We start from the raw sequence: 19597 nt of genomic DNA on the forward strand, positions 1-19597 counted from the left end.
TGATCTGTTCAAAAGCAGCTTGGCATCGGCCGTCCCATTGGAATTTTCAAGAGACCAAAGAGTGGTTCACAAGTCAAGGTTAATTTTGAGATAAACCGTCTTATGAATTGCACCTTACCCAGAAAGCCTCGCACCTCCTTTTCAGTCCTTGGTGGTGGCATTTCCAAGATGGCCTTGATCTTTGAAGGGTCGACCTCGATGCCCCTTTGTGTAATCAGAAACCCCAGCATTTTTCCCGTTGTAACACCGAACGTGCACTTCTGAGGATTTAGCCGCAACCGGAATTCCCTGATCCTTTGAAAGAACTTTTGCAAGGTGGTGTAGTGGCCCTCTCTTTCCTTGGACTTGACAATCATGTCGTCCACGTACACCTCAACCTCTTTGTGGATCATGTCGTGCAATATTGTGGTCGCGGCCCGTTGATAAGTAGCTCCAGCATTCTTCAACCCAAACAGCATTACTCTGTAGCAGTATGTTCCCCACGGGGTGGTGAATGCAGTCTTTTCTCTGTCTTCTGGTGCCATTACTATCTGATTGTACCCTGAGAAACCATCCATGAATGAGAGCAAAGCATGCCCTGCTGTGAAGTCCACCAACTCATCAATATGCGGTAAGGGAAAGTCATCCTTCGGACTAGCTCTGTTCAAATCCCTGAAATCTACGCACACCCGGATCCTGCCATCCTTCTTCGGCACTGGAACGATGTTGGCCAACCAAGTCGGGTATTCGGATACCAGCAGGAAGCCTGCATCGATCTGCTTGGTGACCTCTTCCTTAATCTTGAGAGCCCAGTCGGGGCGGATCCTTCTGAGTTTCTGCTTGACAGGTTGGGCCTCGGGGTCAAGGGGGATCAGGTGCTGTACAATCTCAGGATCGATCCCAGGCATGTCTTCGTAGGACCACGCGAAAACATCTTTGTAATCTTTTAGTAAAGCGACTAAGCACTCGCGTTCCTCCGAAGACAACGTGGACCCGATCTGGACCAGTCGCGGGTCCTCCTCAGTACCAATATTCACGGTAATGATTTCATCTGTTAAGGGTTTGACAAACCTCTCCTGCTCCTGCTCAATTAAACGTTGCAAAACCGGAGGAATTTCTTCCTCGTCGTTTTCATCAAAATTTTGAAAGTCTGAGTTTTTTGCAATAAATTAAGGGCACAGAAAAGTACTCAGAAACCACAGTCACTTGATTCTCATTAAGCTCATCCAAATCGTCCGAATTCTCGGTTACAACAGACTCAAACGAGAAAGAAAAAGACGACCTGGACATAACTGTGGCATCCGGGTTGTCATCCCCAGGATTACCAGACTCAGACTCAGTCGAGCTGGAACCTGATTCCGACTCACAAGACTCGGTGGAATCAGATTTCGACTCACTACCTGACCCAGTGTTGCTGGACAAAAATCCCTCATCGTACTGCCAAGTGAGAGAGGGTGCGATAGATGCATCCAAAATAGTCCCTGGAAGGCCCACAGCTGTTTCATCCCCAATCATGGAAACCGAGGAGTTATCCCCCAAGCACTTTTGGTCAATCGAAGGATCTGAAAGTAGACATGCCAGCGCTACCCCTATCTCAAGTTTGGTGCTCTCGGAATCCACTGCCTTACACTGCCCAACCTCAGCTGATGGGTCCGTCTGCTCTTCGGCAACGTCATCCCCGGGTAGTTGCAGGTCGAAGAAGATCTCGAAACCAGGCACGCGCTTCCTCTCCGCGTTCAGCCATGGTTCTGGGAAGCCGCAAAACGGAAAGTCTTCCCCCTCCCGGACGAAGCGTCCGTTTAGGGTACCTTGAATAGGCCGATGCATTAACTCGAAAAGCTTCCCAGCCTTCTTTGCTCTGGCTCTCCCAGCTATCTCTTTACCCTTTCTCACCCAGTCCTCTTTGGTGGGCAGATAACCCAAGCCAAAGGTGTAAGGGTTGTGTGGCACTTCGGCCAATGTTGCGACGCCTTTCCGACCGCTCCTTCCCAATCTCATTCCGGGGACGTGTTGTAACTTGTTCATGAGGTAGATGGATTGAGCACTGACGTACACCCCCTCATTCACAGCCATAATATTCTGCACTACTCGAGCCTCAGCCAAAGTAAACCCTGATAAGAACACATCCTTAGTGCCATGCTCGATTTCCAAGACTGGTGTGGACACTTCCGGCGGCGGATGGATTGATGAATTCCCGAAGACAATAGCCACCCCCTTCCCATGAGGGTACTTCAACATCTGATGTAAAGTGGAAGAGACTGCCTTGACCTGGTGCAACCACGGTCGCCCCAAAAGTAGGTTAAAGGTTGCGGGAACGTCCAAGACATGGAATTCAATGTTGTGTTGTCCTGGACCAACCTGGGTTTGAATTCTGATAGTCCCCATCACTTCCCTGCTAGTATTATCGTATGCTCTGATCACTTGAGTAGTCGGCACGAAGTCCACGGGCTTCAACCCGATTGCATACGCTGTTCTGGTTGGGCAGACATTGATGGCAGACCCGGTATCAACAAGTACTACCGGTATCCACTTATCTCTACATTCCACAGAAATGTAGAGGGGTTTGTTGTGATTTGTGCCCTCAGACGGTAGTTCATTGTCTGAAAAGGTTAATGCCGGGGAACCTCCTCCCGGGAAAACCAGCCCAACCAACTGTTCTGGTGTAGTATCTATGGAGAGTTTGGACTTGTCCATAGCAGATAAGACAGCTTGTCTATGTACTCGCGACGCCATAAGCAGTCTCCAAATGGAGATGTTTGCTTGTATCTTCTTTAGCTGTTTCAGCACAGCTTCCTCTTCGATCTGCTTCTCCTTCTGTTTCTCAGCTTCTTTATCCTTCCCGAATACCTCGGGTTGGTCTAAGTGCGGGGGCTTGAAGTACCCGCTTCTTGTCATGTGATCAACCTCATCGAGGTACCAAGTGTCGTCCGGTTGGCTACTTCCCCAGTCTTCGTCTGTGTGGGCAAGACATAAGTCATCGTCTTCCCACCACATTCCGTTGGCATTCAAAAGGCACCTGTCTGGTTCGGACATGTTTGTACTCACAGCACTTTCAGTCTGCATGCCAACAGCATCTTCTGTTCTCGTGCGCGCGGCACTTTCGATCCCCTCATGGATTTTGGCTTTCCCGGTTCTCTCAGAACCCTGTTGTTCTACCTGCGTCAGTGCAGTTTGTTGTTCAATTTTCCCTGCATTCACAATGCTGCCGTCCTGAGCGAAATTCTTCATACCGGCGATCTCCAGCAATGTAACCTGACTTCCGGCCCTTCCGGCCACAGCTGATACTCTTGCCCCTGCCGGGCCCTGTTCTGGTTGGGATTCTCCCACCACATCTGGTTGATCATCGAGCCATCCAGTGGCCTCTGCCGATTCCTCATAGTCGAACCAGTTGACTGTCGCGTCCCCTGATTCTTGATCATCGAAAAATTATAGGTTGGCAAAGTCCTCCTCTACAGCTGTCAGATCATTTCCCCCTTGCTCAAATCCATCCCCCTGGATCACATATAGCTCTTCCTTCTCTGGCAATTCTATACCCAGCCCAATCTGGCTTGTTGACAAGATGTACTCACTTGGATCGTAAGCTCCCCCAGCAAAACTCTGTTCAATCCCAACCTCAACAATCCCATTCTTTCCCGAAGTCTGCCCTGCCCTATCTTCGATGGTCACCACCGTCGGCTCTGGTTGGGTTGTGGAGATGTCCAACATGCACAAGAGGTCAGTGTAGTCGGGAAGGAGCACCTCCGGCTTAGGTAGATGGGTAGGAGTAATATAGATGCTAAGATCGTAAGACACGACCCCAGTCTGGATAAGATTGACTTTTTTGGGAGGTGGAGTTTGGTTGTGTGTAGGGAGGGGGTTGGTTGTGACGTTGGGTTTTTCTGGTGGCAAAATCATGTTTTTGTCAATGAGGTCTTGAATCTCGTGACGCAGCCTGAAACATTGGTCAGTATCATAACCGTGCTGCTGGTGATATGCACAGTACTTGGCTGGGTTGTGAGAGGGTGGAAGTGGATTTGGTAATGGCCTCGGCTCTAGGGGTTTTAGATGCCCCTTTCTGGTTAAGACCCCCAGAGCCTTAGACAAAGGCATGTACAGTGGAGTGAAGGTTCTTTGGCCTCTGGGCTGGTATTTAGTGGTTTGGGTATTACTTCCGGATGCACCGGAGAAGGGTGTGGCTGCCATGGGTCTCGGAAGAGGAGGGGGGATAGTGGTGACCATGCTCACCTCTGAAGCTCTTGCAGTTACAGCGCCACTCAGGCCCGCATTGTTGTTACGGTTGAAAGTCCTCCTCGGTTGTTCCCTATCCTGGTCAATCAGACCTTGCTTCATCGCATCCTCAATTTGTACCCCCATCTCGTGCAAATCTGAGAAGGTGGGAAAGGGGAGTACAATCATTTTCTGCATCAATTTCGGTTGGAGATTACGCACAATCATCCGGATTTGGTCCTTATCAGTGGGCCTCAAAGTTATCATAGACGCCTTTGCCCTCCATCGAGTTACAAAATCTAAGAAAGTTTCCTTGGGCTCCTGCCTTGTCGTTTCGAGATCACGAGTTGTAATCTCGATCTGAGTATTGTACGAGTACTGTGCGACAAAGGCCTCAGCCATTTCATCCCAGCTTCGTTTTACCTCATCCTCTAACTTCGCGTACCAGATGATGGCCACACCCGACAAGGTTCGGCCAAACAGCGAAAGCTTTTGTGGTCGGGTTAGGCCCATTGGCTGCAGGATGTCCGAGAATAGCCGAAGATGGACCATGGGGTCCCCGGACCCGTTGAAGCGATCAATTTGCGGAATCTTGAACCTATCGGGCAATGTCACGGCCATGTCGGTATATCCGTCCTCGATATCCGGAATAACCTTTACCCCTAGTGATTTCTTGAAGAGCTTCTCAAGCTTGCTCAGTTTCACAGCTGTATGGTCTATTTCAAACTCGAAGGGGGAGTCCGGGTGGTTGGGTGTATGGGTCTTGGACTGTTGAGGTGGAAGCGGGGGTGGAGCTGGCCCCGTTGGAAGGTTCGTGTCCTCTTGTATGTTCTGGATATTTGGCACGGTGTTCTGGGTGTTTGGCAAAGCATTCTAGACAGTAGGTGCCTGCTCGGGTAATGGAGCCCCTGGCGGAGGAGGAACTTGATGTGAAGCAGATGCCGCATTCTGCTATTACAGTCTGGTAATTAGCTCGGCCTGCTGGGCCATGATCGCGGCCTGCTGTTTGGAGAATTTCGCTTGACGGGCGGCATCCTCCTGCATTTGTCTCATGCTCTCCTGCATTTGGCGCATCAAGGCTTCCATTCCTGATGTATTTTGCTGATCCATCCGACTCACTGGTATGTCTATTTCTATAGCAACAATCGAAACCTCAGTCCTATTGTCCTCTGACGGAGTAACCCACTGTTCTGGCAACCTCTGTTCTGATACACTGCGCTTTCTCGGCCTTCTTCTGACAACTGGGGGTAGAGAATAAAACACTGGCTGTCCGTCAATTAGATCCCCGGATCGATTGAGTCGACGACCTCGTGTCCAAGGTGCTTGGGGAATATCTACTGGGTTGGAAGCAATTGTGCTAGAACTGCCCTAGTAAAAAGATAAATAAAGCAATAAGGAAATAAATAAACAGATAAATGGACAGCATAACAGCTTAAAGTAAATGCATGACACACAGCCGGGCATAACAACACACGGTTGACAAGCTGAATGCACACTGTCCTCCAACACTGATTATTATCCCTGAATCACTGTCCCCAAAACTGAATCTCTGATACCCACAGATAACTGATTCTCAAATACTGACTGATGCCCATAGGCCTGATGCCCAAACTCATAAACTGATACATGCATTCCTGTAGAGACGCACTCTAAAAACACATAACAGATAAGTGAAAGCCAAAACACCCCTATGTTGGGGTAGGGTTTCCCTGTCCTATTTTGTCAGGAACTAGGGTTTCACTACACACGCAGCAGTTTCAAACAACCTATAAACGGGTAAGCAACCTGTCCTAGTTTGGAATGGTCACTATGGATCCGAATATGCACTAGGTCGAATGGTCAAAAAGGGTGCCCTGGTAAAACCGGGGTTTGTGTTCCCATACTGGCAGAGCCCACAACCGGTCAGCCTTATGGTCATGTCTTGACAAGACAAGCCTCCGGCAAACCGTTCAGGAATAGCAGATGGCAAACACGGTGTCCTAGGTGCACCAATGCAAATGCAATGCAAAGAAACACACAAGTGTAGTCAAAAACAGATATCATGAGTTCGAGTCAAGTTCTCTAAATCTCTAGCAGAGTCGCCAGAAACTGTAGACGTCCCCGAATGCCCCGGGAGGGTGAGTCCCGTTCTGTTCATTTGGGGTCACTACAGCTCAGGACTCTCAAATTGTCACGGTTCTAAGTCTGAACCAAAGAGTTCAAATCCGGCAAATCATTTTGAGAAAATAGATTTTTCAAAGAAGTGCCAAACATGGTCTGCTTTGCCCGATACAGAGTCGCCACCTAAATATTTTATTTTGGGAAATTTAGGAAACCCTGACTCGTTGTCTAAGGCCACGTGTCTGTCATTACCAAAGTTGCCTCGGCTCGGGAACTTGGGTACGATTGGGGAAGGTCACTTTGTGAGTACCCCCGCTCGCCCGATCAAAGATCGGCCTCTACTAACCATGATATCTATTTTTGAAAATCATTGTGTGTTCTTATTCCGGTTATTAGTCTAGATTACTATGCGATGCGCACAGCATACAAGTATAGACTGGATCGCCTGAATTGGAACAAAACATTTCATGTTTGTTTGTTTTGAAAATGGTTTGATGGTGCTACCCGCAAGTAGGTTAAGACGTGGATTTGTCACCCTCAGGTGGGCTTAGAAAACGTGATTTTGCCACTATCTAGTGGGCTTAAAACACACATTTGATGAATTGTTCCAATCCAAATAACCCAACCTTCACCCACAGGCATTCAGGCAGTTATATCACATAAGCAAATAGCCTCATGGTAAGCATGATATTCATGACAGCACTCACACGCATGCAAGGATGCTAAAGCATAAAACTCACCGAGTACTCCAAGCCAAAACAGAAGCTAATTAGAAATCCATGCATGATCCTAATTATACAGAAATGCCTAATGCAACACATGCAAAGTGCAACTATAGCAGGCTCGGCTATTCTAAACATGGCATATGAGATGCAACAGCTAACAAGTATTCAACTTTGAAATTGAAATACAAATGCAGTTAGTATGATGCGCCGAGCCCAGTGCATGCAAAACAGATGAATGATGCAAACATGCTGTCATACTGTATGCTAATTGAAACATGCCCTAATCTAATCATCATAAGCGGGTAAATAAAAGGGAGAAAGACGTGGGGTTGGAAGACATACATCACACACACGCACACTTATTACAATATTGCCCTCGCGCAGAGGGTCCGAATAAATAGTACAGTCCAAATAATACAGTCCAAATAATACAATCCGAATATAAACAAATTCCTAATTAATTTACAAATTAACTAAGAATAATAAGAAACTGGCATGCAAGCCAGGGACTGCCTTGACTCTTCTTCAGATGATGGATGATGCATGTCTGGACTGCCTTGCGCGGAAATTCACTGGGATGCCCCAATTAGCCTCTGTTTTACAATTATTCTTGGAAAGCGCGCCAAGCTCCGGAAGGTTGCTAATTCTTGATTTGCTGTAACAGAGAGCAGGAAAGGGGCATAGCAATGTATTTTCAGAAATGTATGCATGCCTCGATCCTCGTGCCACCAATCACGCATATCAATGCATGATGGCCGATGAGTCGATTTGCATGACTTAATATGGAATGAATGCACACATAAACACAACAGGGCCTAGACTCCATCATGGATAATCCGGAGTGTCGGCGACAGGGAATTGAGACACGTTCCGTCACTCGGAGTACGAAACGTACCTCGTTTCCCGTGCTCGGGCTAATTCCTATCCCAAGCACAATGCAATATGCATGATATGCATGAAATGCAACTAAGATACAACCTAACATTCATAATGCTATGAAATGGCATACACGATGCACGAGATAACATGGCATAATGCGCTAACATACAACCTAGCATACGCAATGCTATGAAATGAAATGGCATACACAATGCACAAATGGGCTTACACCAACATGAGTGGACCTCAGCCACACTCACATAAGAGGCCATGAGATGAAAATGAGACACTCGAGATGCGTGCACATATGCACGCAAACCGAGGACCGGTCCTAAGACACAAAATGCCACTCTAACAAGACATGGCAAGGCATGGAATATGATATGCAAACATGAAAATTTCAGCGCTAAAATATGACCCAAAATAGTCCCGAATCATGACAATATAGCACCTGATGCATGAAATGGTCCCGAAATGCAAGATTAAGCACATGAAATGACTTGTAGCTACATCAAGCATGCGTTATTTGCTTATGACATGTGAAGAAAGATTCAAGGCAGTCCCAAAACAAGCATGTTTACAGTTTTAAGCAAGGCCAAACAGTAAACACAAATAGGGCAAAACTAGCATGCAAAAATGGCCCTAAATGTGAGATAAAGAAGCAAGTCATGGCTGCCGGATCTAAACAGATGAGGGCCCTTCAACAATGTTGAAGAGGGGCCCAAAATATGGCCTTTTACAGTTTATGGAAAACCACAAAAACCAACACAGGTATGGCTAAGCTCTCATGCAAGAAATGGGCCAAAAGAGGGACAAAGAAGCAAGTGGTGGTTTCTGGCCTCAAACACAAAGGGGCCCTTCAACAATGTTTAAGAAGGGCCCAAAATATTTCACTTTACAGTTGATGGTCAGACCCAAAACAGTATGCAAGAATGCTCAAAATGCTATGCAAAATAAGGCCAAAAAGAGAGATATAACACAAAGTATATAAAGGATGCCTCAAACAGTGAAATACCCCTTAATGAAACATGAAGAGGGGGTCAAAATAAGGTCACTTATAGTTCGGACCAGGACCCAAAAACAGAAGCAAAAGAGGCTAACAAATCATGCAAAAATATGGCCAAAAGAGAGATATAAAGGCAAGTGATAAATGAAAGCCTCAAACAGTAATGAGCCCTTCAACAATGTTGAAGAAGGGCTCAAAATAAGCCACTTTTCAGTTCATGATAGAGCTCAAAACAGTTTATACATAGGCCAAAAATACTACACAAGAAGATGGCATACAAGGGAGATAATGAAGCAAGTGCAACAAGGAGACCTCAAACAGGTAAATACCCTTAAACAAACATGAAAAATAACTCAAAATAAGCCTAGTTCCAGTTAGGGTCGGAGCCCAAAACAGCAAGAAAGTATGGCTTATGTATTGAACAAAATAAAGCTCAAAAAGGGAAAATAGGGACTCACCCTTGAAGACTTGTCTTTGATAGCTCCTTGGCTTGAGTTGCAGCCCTCCTAGGCTTTGAAGAACAACCTCCAGCTACTGGAATGGAGGATGGAAGGGTGGGGCTATGGGTTGGTGAAGAAATGGGTGTAGGATTTGAGGGTTTGGAACTTGGAAGAGAGGGAGAGGAAGGTGTATGTATGCAAAGCTCTTAGGCAATTTTTCCAACCCCTAAACCAGAGCTGGGAGGCTGGTTATATAGGCAAGAAAAGGGGGGGAAAATGGAGGGAAAACAATCACGTTTCCCCTCAAAAATGCACCCCCCCGGATACACAATCTGGGGGGAAAAGAGATACACAGCTGTAAGGAACAGGGTGCAAGGATCATGACCGGCCAGCTATCTAGGCTGCAGGTGGCCGGCCGGCTACCTCCCATGGCCGGTCGGCCAAGGGTCAAAAGGTTCAAGTGTGATTAGTGGCCGGCCACCACAGAAAGAGAGCCTCTAATGTGTGCATAACACAACCCTGTGGTTAAACACTGGAAATAGTGAACCAGGAGAGAGAACTACCCACTTTTCAAAGGGGTTCAAAAGGTTCAACAACAATTACTGGTCGGCCACCAAATGTTGGTGGCCTCCAAAATGTGTACATCACAAATATGGGGTTTAGGGTGCAAGAAAATGGCCCAAAGATGGTCAACATTGGCTTTGAAGTGAGGAAAATCGGGCGACGGAGGGCGATGAAGGGATAAAGTTGGCTGACAGAACAATTACTGGCCTCCCACCCTTCTACGGCCTTCTTACCAATGAAACAGAGGTCCCTGCCAAAAATGAACCCAAACCGATGCAGAATGAAGGTTCGGGGACCGAAACGCGCAGCTCGAGGTCCCGAAAACTGACTGTTAGGCACTGGGAGTGGTGTTCGACCATGAAGTCGGTCTCTCAGACCACAGTGTCCCTCAAAAGGGAGCAAATAAGATGCATGCCAAAAACTGGAGCAAACGGAGGTGGTCAAGAAGTCCCGAACCGAGGCACACAGCCAACGGCTTCGAAAAATCGGAAACTGGGCTCCAAACGGGCAAAATGGCCTACGACCACGAAACGTAGCCTACGGCCACTGAGAGATGATCTACGAGACCTCTCCCTCCCTTCGCGAAGAGAAAACAGAGCCTGGTTCGTAAACCCAAGCAAAGCACAAAAGAGTCCGGAAGTCCGGAGGCAAGGCTCGCGGCCAAGACTCCGAAACCTCTGAACGAGCACGATATGCAACATCACCAAGCGCTCAATCGATGACGTCTGAGTCTTAAGGTCAGTCAAAAATGGGGTGTCTACAGATACAGATGCAAAAAAAAGGCCCCAAACATCTGAATGAATAAGAGCAAGAGGTTTATTAACAGTGGAATTAGACAAACTAAATGGTAATCTATATGTCTTAGAGACACAGCAATCAGTACACAATCTTGATGAAGTGTGTGAAGACAAATGAAAAGTGTTTACAATGTGTTGAAGCTTTTTAGATGAAAGACGACCAAATCGTAGATGCCAATTTGGATTTGGATGTTCAACAGGTGCATGTGCAGCAGAGGTGGAAGTTGTACTGGTAAAGAAAGATTGAGGACAACTACAACAAATATGAAGTTTTACGGCATTACATCAACGATATACAATAAATGCAAGCTGTAGATTTTCACTTTTATAACTTTCTTTTTTTATATATCGTAAATAATATCCTAACCATGACGTGTCTATTGTGTAGGCCGTTAATGGTAAAAATGATAATTTTTTTATGGCTTGCAATTTTAGCCGTAAATAATAAAATTTTCTGTGACATACATATGGCATGCCATTAATACATCAGTTATATACGACACACATATGCCAATCGTTAAAAATATCACTTTTTACGGCTCACCATTTATGTCATGAATGGTATGACCAAAAACTTAAGGTGCCAAAACCTAATAATTTGTGGCGCCGCGTGCCAAAAAAATATATTTAATTTAATTTTTTATTATCAAAATGCACTGATAGTGGGTTCTAATCATAAGTGACATAGAAGAAAGAGAGGGAGAAGAAAGAATTCGGATCTTCGGTCGCCCTTTCCTGCGGCCGTCCCTGCGGCGCATCAAAATGACGTCGTTTTGATATTTTTTTTTTTCACCTCTTATTTTCCAGCCCCTTTTCATTGTGCCCTAGCCCCTCTGATAGATAAAGACGAGCAGAGCTAGAGACAAACAGAGCTGGACAGATCGAACGGGAGAGGCGAGGAAGATCGAACGGGAGAGGCGACGAACGCGAGGGTGAAAGACGAAGACAGAGAGGCGACAGACGAACACACAAAAGGTCCGACGAGGTTCATTTCATCTCTCTCTCTCTCTTCCCTTCTTCTATGATTAATTGGTTTGATTCAACTTTTGTACAATGAGATCTATACTTAATCTGAAATTTATTTCGAAATTGTGGCTGTTGGGTTGAGTTGAGTCAGTTATTCCACAGGTTTAGAAGCATAATTTTGTGATGTGTTGATTTTTGTGAATTTTTGTGTTGATTTGGCTGTTATGTGTTGATTTTTGTGTCTTGTTATGTGTTGATTTTTTAATCCATTTTTTAGTCCTGCAAAATGAAGTGTGTTGATCAACGTTTTTTTAGTCAAAATGAAGTGTGTTGATCCATTTTTTAGTCCATCGTTTCGATATGTATTGTGATAAACACATAACAGCCAAATCAACACATAACAGCCAAATCTTAGGAATGTTGATCAATACATAACAGCCAAATTTTTTAGTTCATTTTTTAGTCCATCTTAGGAATGTGATATAACATGATTGAGATAGAAAGGAACCATGGTGTATATTGTTAGCAGTTTATTTTTTAGAAAGGAACCATGAATGTGATATAACATGATTAAGTTGCACAGATTTTTTATTTTTGGTAAACAATGTTAAAACCTTTGTGAAGAGAATTATGCTTGTGAAAACTGATGTTGACATTGATCTAGTCTAAGGATTATGGTAGTTGGTACTCTTTTGCCATGAGAGAGAGAACTGATGTTGATAACTCAATCCACCATGGGAGACAGAATATGGTAGTTGGTACTCTTTTGCCTCTTCCAGCCCAAACATTATCTATCATTAATGGGCAATTAAAAACCATCAAATAAATATATCAAAAGGAAAAAAAAAGATACTGTGACTTTAGTGAATGCATGCAAATAATGGGTAATAGATCTGTGAGGCCTACAACACTAGTTGAAGGAATGGAAGTAGTGCATTTTGTTAAGTATATACAGAAACTATAACTCATATTCATCTTTTTAATGACCAACTGCAACACATTTTCACTGGGCACATTATCACTTTTGCATGATGTTCATGCCATTCTTTTCTCTAATTCTTCAAGTTGATTAATCTCCGAACTTGCTGAAAACTGATGGCTAGTAATATGAAGTAATATGATCTTATGCTTGTTACCTACATCTCTTAACTTCAACTATGGTTAGATCTGTGTTGCGTTTGAAATTGACTTTTGTGTTTACTTGTAATTAGGATTGACATGTCAACGAGTTCAAACAATGATGCTGGATTCTTTCAAAATAAAAGATGCAAATGTGGGAAAAAAGCAGGAGTGTACATATTAGAATCAGAGAAAAATCCAAGGAAGTTGTATTTCAAGTGTGCAAATAAGGCTTGTGACTACTTTGCGTGGGGAGTGCCTCTTACTGGGAATGGATCAAATATCCAAAAGAGTGGGGATGATTATGATTTTGCGAGAAACAATGAAGTTGTGAATATCTTGGAATGACTTGATGCAAACCAACGAGAACGACTTGAAGCTATCAAATTCATGATGTTGACAACCATAGTGATGCTTGGTTTTATCATGCTAGTGGTGCTGCTCAAGTGAACTTGTATTTGTACCAAGTGTAAACCACTACTTATAGAACTTGTATTTAGTTTTGAAACTTTTATATGTGCATGTAAAATCCAAACAATGTTTAATTAATGAAGTTGCTATGCTATGTCAATTGTGTTAATTAATGAAATTGGGTGTTATGTATATGATGTATGAAGATTGATGCTAAGAAAAGAAAGTGAATATGATGTTACGTGAGCACAAAGTGAATATGATGTATATGATGCTTTAACATTCAATTCTTCCATGGGTTTTAGCATGTGAAATCATAAAATGCCTAGCTTCTTCATGAACTCTTAAACATTTCTCCATGCTGTGAAACAGTAACAAGTTCAGACAAGCAAAAGAACAGGAAATGAAGGCAAAGCCTGCTTGTACAAACAACAAGGAATTGAACCTGTGCCACTTGAATTGAACCTATGCCACAAGGAATTTAACCTGTCCAACTTCCCTAATCACCAACCACTAGAAAATATTGACTAAAAGAAACATGAACCTGTGCCACTTGAATTGATAATGCACCACAAGGAATTTAAACAAACAAATTCCCTAATCACCAACCACTAGAAAATATTGACTAAAACAAACATTAACCATGGCCACTTGAATTGATAATGCACCACAAGCAATTTAACCTGTCCAAGTTCCCTAATCACCAACCAATAGAAAATATTGACTAAAACAAACATTAATGTGATCCTCATAATAAAAGCATTCTACACGAAAATAATAAGAACTTTATATATGCATACACATGAACAAAAGAACATTGTTCCCAAACATTAAAAATACTTGAAAAAGATATCGATAAAAAATATTCAATTCCCACCAAACATTAAAAATACATACAAAAGATGTCCATCAAGAATATCCAAATCCCACCAAACATTAAAAATACATACAGAAGATGTCCATGAAAAATTCAAAATTCCACCTCAACATTAAACACAAACAAAAAATGTCCATCAAAAATATCCAAATCCCACCAAACATAAAAAAATGCACCAAAATCCACAAATATAATAACATCATCGTTCGGTGCAAGGCTTCCAAGGATGTCCATCCACATGACTGTCAACAGGACTATGTGAGGCTTGCGACAGTTGGACAGTAGTACCTCAAAGCAACTCCTGAAACGATGTGTGACTGGGATACACTAAAGGCATTGAATGAGGCGGCATTGACTGAGGCGTGTTATTTCCCAGCAATAGTGGTACATTTATTAAAATATTTATAGAATCTATACTACCATTTCAATGTAAAGTATGTAAGCAATTACAACTCACATCATATGTAGGATACGTGACATTATGAACACTTGAACGACCCATGGCAAAGGGAGGTTGAGATTAGGGCTGAGCAAGAAATCCGTGAAATCCATAATCCGATCCAATCCAGTCCAATCCGATAGGTTTGGATTGGTTTTTTGAATCCGTGGTTCGGTTCTGGATTGAAGAATTAAAAATCCGTAGTCCACGGATTGGTTCCGGATTGAACCTCACGGTTCCGGATTGGAACCGATCCGGACCGTATACAAATAGTCTATATTTTTATTATACATCCTCCCCTATAGTATCTTCTCTTATTCTATATAAAACCTAAACTCAAACCTAAACCCGTGTAATATCTTCTTTTATTACTTTTGTTTGTTAGTTTTTAGTTTTAATTTATAATGGTCTAAATTCTTATGGTAAAACCAGTTTTCTTATGGTTGTTTGAATTCTAGAACAATATATCGCTATTATAAAAAAACATGTTGCTATTGTGGAACTAATATAATATTATGTTTATGTTTTTATGAAATTAAAGTGTTATATATATATATATTTTTTTGTTATTTAATTATGTGAATCCGTGGTCCTAAACCGATCCAATCCGTGTTTAAATGGATTGGTTCGGATTGGTTCCATGATTTAAATGGATTGGATCGGTTCCAATTTTTCAGGAACCGTAGATAACGGATTGGTCCTGGTTTTACCCCAATCCAGACCATGCTCACCCCTAGTTGAGATTGGGATTGAGATTGAGAAATATAGATTGCACGACCATGACCCTAAAGTAAACCAACATAAAGAAAAGAATAAGTTTCATGAAAATAAATTAATAATGCATTTTCATTTTAAAAATCAAACAATATGATATATTACCTCAACATAATTACTACCCATGGCAAAAGGAGGTCGAGATTGACCTTGTGTAGTGTAAACACCCTAAATTAAACCAACATAAAGAAAATAATAAGTTTCATGAAAATAAATTAATAATGCATTTTCATTTTAAAAATCAAACAATTTGATATATTACCTCAACATAATTACTACCCATGGCAAAAGGATGTCGAAATTGATCTTGTGTAGTGTAAACACCCTAAAGTAAACCAACATAAAAAATTCACATGAGGTTCAATTTCCGTATGAGGTTCAATTTCCCTAAGGTCTATGCATGTCAAGGGTTTCATAGAAAATTAAATATTACCTATATTGAATGATTACCCAATGATAAAGAAGGTTGAGATTGACCTTGAGAAGCAGAAAAAGAACCACCCTACATGTATCACAAAAGACCCAAAATAATAAATTTCACGCTACTAGTTGCAAGAATAACCAATCCAACAAGATTGATACAAAGTTGCACACAATTGTAAATATTACCCGACTAGAAATATTACCCATGGCGACAGGAGGCTCAGATTGACCTTCAGGAGTACAAAAAGCATCACCCTGCAAACAACCAATTTATTTAATTCATTATTTTCCAAACACACATAACACAAAATTGATAACACATATCACATAACACATAACAAAATTAATTATCTGGTTAGATTGCATTCTTTTCTTCTTTGCAATAGATTTTTCCATCCCGCCCTTGATCCTCCTTCTTCCCTTACTAGTTGCTTGTCTTTTCTTCAGTCCCTTAGCCTGGATTGGACAATCTACTTCATCACTCTGTGGGCATGTGTTAGTTGAGGAATTTCTCAATTCAGTGACCTCCACTTGACCACAAGTGTGCACACTTAATTTGTCTTCAACCATTACACTCAATTGTTCACCTTCTGCAAGTGACAAATGATAAGTTTCTTCACTTTCAGCGGCTCTACTTGCTATTGCTCTAAACATATTCATCAATGACCTATATCGATCGCTTTGATGTAGTTTCACATCGGCCTTGACGTCATACCCACGACTGTCTTTCACACTTTCAACCTTTGCTTTTTTAGTCCATCGTTTCAATATGTATTGTGCAGGAAGGTCCTTTGAATTAAATATATCTCTAAGCACCTTCAAACAATGTCGACACACTATGCCTTTGACTTCAAACTTCTTGCAACTACAACTCAAAGAACCATGTGTATCCATTATCACATTCTTATCTTTTTTTTCCATCTACCATCGTTCGAATTGTGAATATGGTACTCTCACCATCATTACGAGTGCCTACAATGGATGCTTCAATGGACTGCACATACTCATTTTGAAATTCCTCAAAAATTGTTTTCGTGTAAATATCTGCCATTTGCTTTAACATCAAAGTTGGAATGGAAACCCTTGGCAATTTTTGGGACAAATTATATTCGGCTTCCAATTCTTTATACCTCTTGTCATAGAGCACCCTCTCAAAATGCATGAAAAATTCCATCAAGTTATGATTACAATTAATATAATCCTTCAAACATGCATTGAATGATTCACTTAGTTGAGTAGTACTCATTTCAGCCGCCCAAGAATTCATAATATATGGCCATCCCCATTTGTCCTTCACACCAAAAGTTTGCTTTAACCAATGATTGTTGTGTGCATCATACCTATCAAGCATTTGGTCCCATTGTATTCTAAATTCTTCTTCATCATCAATTTCATGCATAAATTTTGAAAACACACCCTTCACCCCTACATCTCCAAAAAAGAGAACTTACATGCTTCATAGCATTTTGCATCAAATGCCATATGCAAAGTCGATGGTTTGTATTAGGCATGACAATTGGAATGGCCTTAGCCATCGCAGCATCTTGATCTGTGAAAATAGTTTTTGGAGCTTTGTTTGACATTGCCTCCAAAAAAATCTGAAATAACCATGTGAATGATTCGACAGTCTCATCATACATCAAGGCTGCACCGAATATAACTGTTTCTCGATGATGATTAAATCCAACAAAGGTCCCAAAAGGTCTATGCCCGTTATTTAATTTGTAAGTAGTGTCAAAGGCCGAATATAACTATTCCTCGATGATGATTAAATCCAACAAAGGTCCCAAAAGGTCTATGCTCATTATTTAATTTGTAAGTAGTGTCAAAGGTCACTACATCACCAAATTGAGCATAGTCCATTATCACTTGAGCATCGGCACAAAAGATGTTAGTTATCTGCTCTTCACAATCTAATTGGACCGCACAATAAAAGGATGGATTTTCCATAGTTTTCTTACGAAAGTATTGCAACACACTACCTGCTTCTCCATATTCCAAATCTTTTTGTCTCTTCGATCTCAAATAATTTTTTTGGTTAAATTTGGCGAAGCCAAGTGATGCTCTTCCACCAGATTCCCTACCCAATAGCTCATAAGCAGACCTAAGAGGAATTCCAGATTCTGAAGCCAATTCTACTTCAATTGCTTGGGTGGTAGATATTTTTCTTTAGGATGGCAACATATGAATGCTTCACGCACAAGGTCATGATTATGATGTTCAACAAAATCAATTGCAACATATTTCCTAAATTTCTATCTAACTTGATACTCAATCGGGCACCACAACCACATCTCACCTCTTGTCTCGGAAATTTTACTAGTGGATCTCGGTTGTCAATACCCCAACTTCCCTCTTTATAACATACAAAAGTCCATGAAGTTATTTCCTTAGTTTGTTTGTTCTTGTGTGCATACGACTTCCTAATACTAAAGCCTACCTTTCCACCATAGTTATTGTAAAAGTCATACGCAGTTTGTTCAGAGTCAAATGGCATGCCCAATTTCGGCTTCCAACCACAACTACCCAACTCATCAACAACATTATTTTCTTCCATTACCTACAATTGATTACTATACAAATAATAAAATAAGCTAATTCCCAAAAATTGATGGATAGGATTTTTTAGAAGTGTGCCTACAAATACTACTGAGTATTTTATATAACATTTTCCTATAGATATAATATACCAGTGGAACTGATGAATGGTATGAATAATTATATATATATATATATATATATGCTTCAGCTCTGTTTTACTTTTCTTTTTCTTTTTTTTTCTTTTTTTTTCGATGGAGATTGGTTCTGTAATGCCTAACCAGGGCTACCCATTTATCTTATTACCTATTTTCTTTCTGATTGTTCTCTTTTGTAATGTTTGGTACTGGAATACACATGATAAAGCTTTTCCAATCTTTCATGTCTAGCTTTTGCCCAAGTCAAAAGAAGTATGTATTTTTAGTGGTGAAATTTTCAGCAAGATGATTCAAAAAACACTTCCAAGACCAATTTAAGCAAGATGAAGCACAAAATCATTGTATTGGAAGCCATGCTCTACCTATGTTCTTTCTGATTGTTCTCTTTTGTCATGTTTGGTAGTGGAATATGCCTTTTGCCCAAGTCATACAAACACATAACACAAACAATAAATCAAAGTTGGAATGCACCATCACTGGGTAAAAAAGCCCAATACATTAAGCTGGAAGCCACATAAAAATTGAAGAACATAACAACAAAAAATGAAGAAAAAAAATGAAAAACCCAGAATTGATACTTGATATTATGAGCAAATAACTGAACAGAACACAACGTCACTTGGGCATTTATATTTTTCTATAATCTTTTTTGACTTCTACAAACAAAACTTAACCTAGACATTGAACAAAGACAGACAGATTAATAATGAATAATCATTTAAAACCCAATTTCAGAAATTTCGGACAAGGGCGAGTTATTTATAAAAAATTTCAGACAGATATATATATGTATATATATCAGCTACAAAAATCTGATATGATGATCCTGATTAATGTCACTTATTTTTCCTCGTCATGGCCGCAATCTCGCCTTGCCATCACGTCGCCTCCCTCCGCCATTCTCCGTCCTTCGCCATGGCCGTCTCCTCCCTTCGCCATCCTTCGTCCTTTGTCGTCGCGTCCCTCCACCATGCCGTTGCCTTCGCCGTCGCGCCCCTCCACCATCTCTCTCATCTCTCAGCTCTCTCTCTCTCTCTCTCTTTTCGTCTACTGTCTCTCTCTCAATTTTCGTTAGGGCTAAACAAAACAAAACATAGAGCTGGGTAAAGGAAGATGACGTCGTTTTGGCGAGGGCAACAGGAAAGGGTGACCGGTGATCCATATTCGGAGAAGAAAGACGGTGAATTGGTTAAAAG

At 41.8% G+C, this 19597-nt stretch overlaps 1 protein-coding gene and 1 long non-coding RNA gene across 2 annotated transcripts; one reads left to right on the plus strand and one right to left on the minus strand.

Annotated features, from left to right (window-relative positions):
* Nucleotides 1-11504: 11504 nt before the first annotated feature.
* Nucleotides 11505-13352, plus strand: LOC145800079 (uncharacterized). The gene is made up of 2 exons (XR_014341403.1): nucleotides 11505-11681; nucleotides 12874-13352. It is a non-coding gene; the product is annotated as an uncharacterized LOC145800079 (long non-coding RNA).
* Nucleotides 13353-16609: 3257 nt separating this feature from the next.
* LOC145800015 (protein FAR1-RELATED SEQUENCE 5-like) lies at nucleotides 16610-18262 on the minus strand. Its single transcript, XM_082889671.1, has 3 exons — nucleotides 17970-18262; nucleotides 17688-17809; nucleotides 16610-17130 (listed from the first exon to the last, which is right to left on the minus strand). The coding sequence occupies exons 1-3, from the start codon at nucleotides 18260-18262 to the stop codon at nucleotides 16610-16612; spliced, it is 936 nt and encodes a 311-aa protein (XP_082745797.1).
* Between the last annotated feature and the right edge of the window lie 1335 nt (nucleotides 18263-19597).

The sequence above is a fragment of the Camellia sinensis genome, chromosome 9, assembly GCF_055761805.1.
Source record: "Camellia sinensis isolate YWXY chromosome 9, ASM5576180v1, whole genome shotgun sequence".
Taxonomy (NCBI): Eukaryota; Viridiplantae; Streptophyta; class Magnoliopsida; order Ericales; family Theaceae; genus Camellia; species Camellia sinensis.

Excerpts from the sequence above, each read along its gene's own strand:
- LOC145800015 (XM_082889671.1), bottom strand. The coding sequence starts at position 18,262 with ATGGAAGAAAATAATGTTGTTGATGAGTTGGGTAGTTGTGGTTGGAAG. Across the intron at positions 17,810-17,969 it reads GGTGCCCGATTGAGTATCAA|GTCTGCTTATGAGCTATTGG; the intron begins GTTAGATAGAAA and ends AATTCCTCTTAG. Across the intron at positions 17,131-17,687 it reads TTTGGAATATGGAGAAGCAG|GGGTGAAGGGTGTGTTTTCA; the intron begins GTAGTGTGTTGC and ends TTGGAGATGTAG.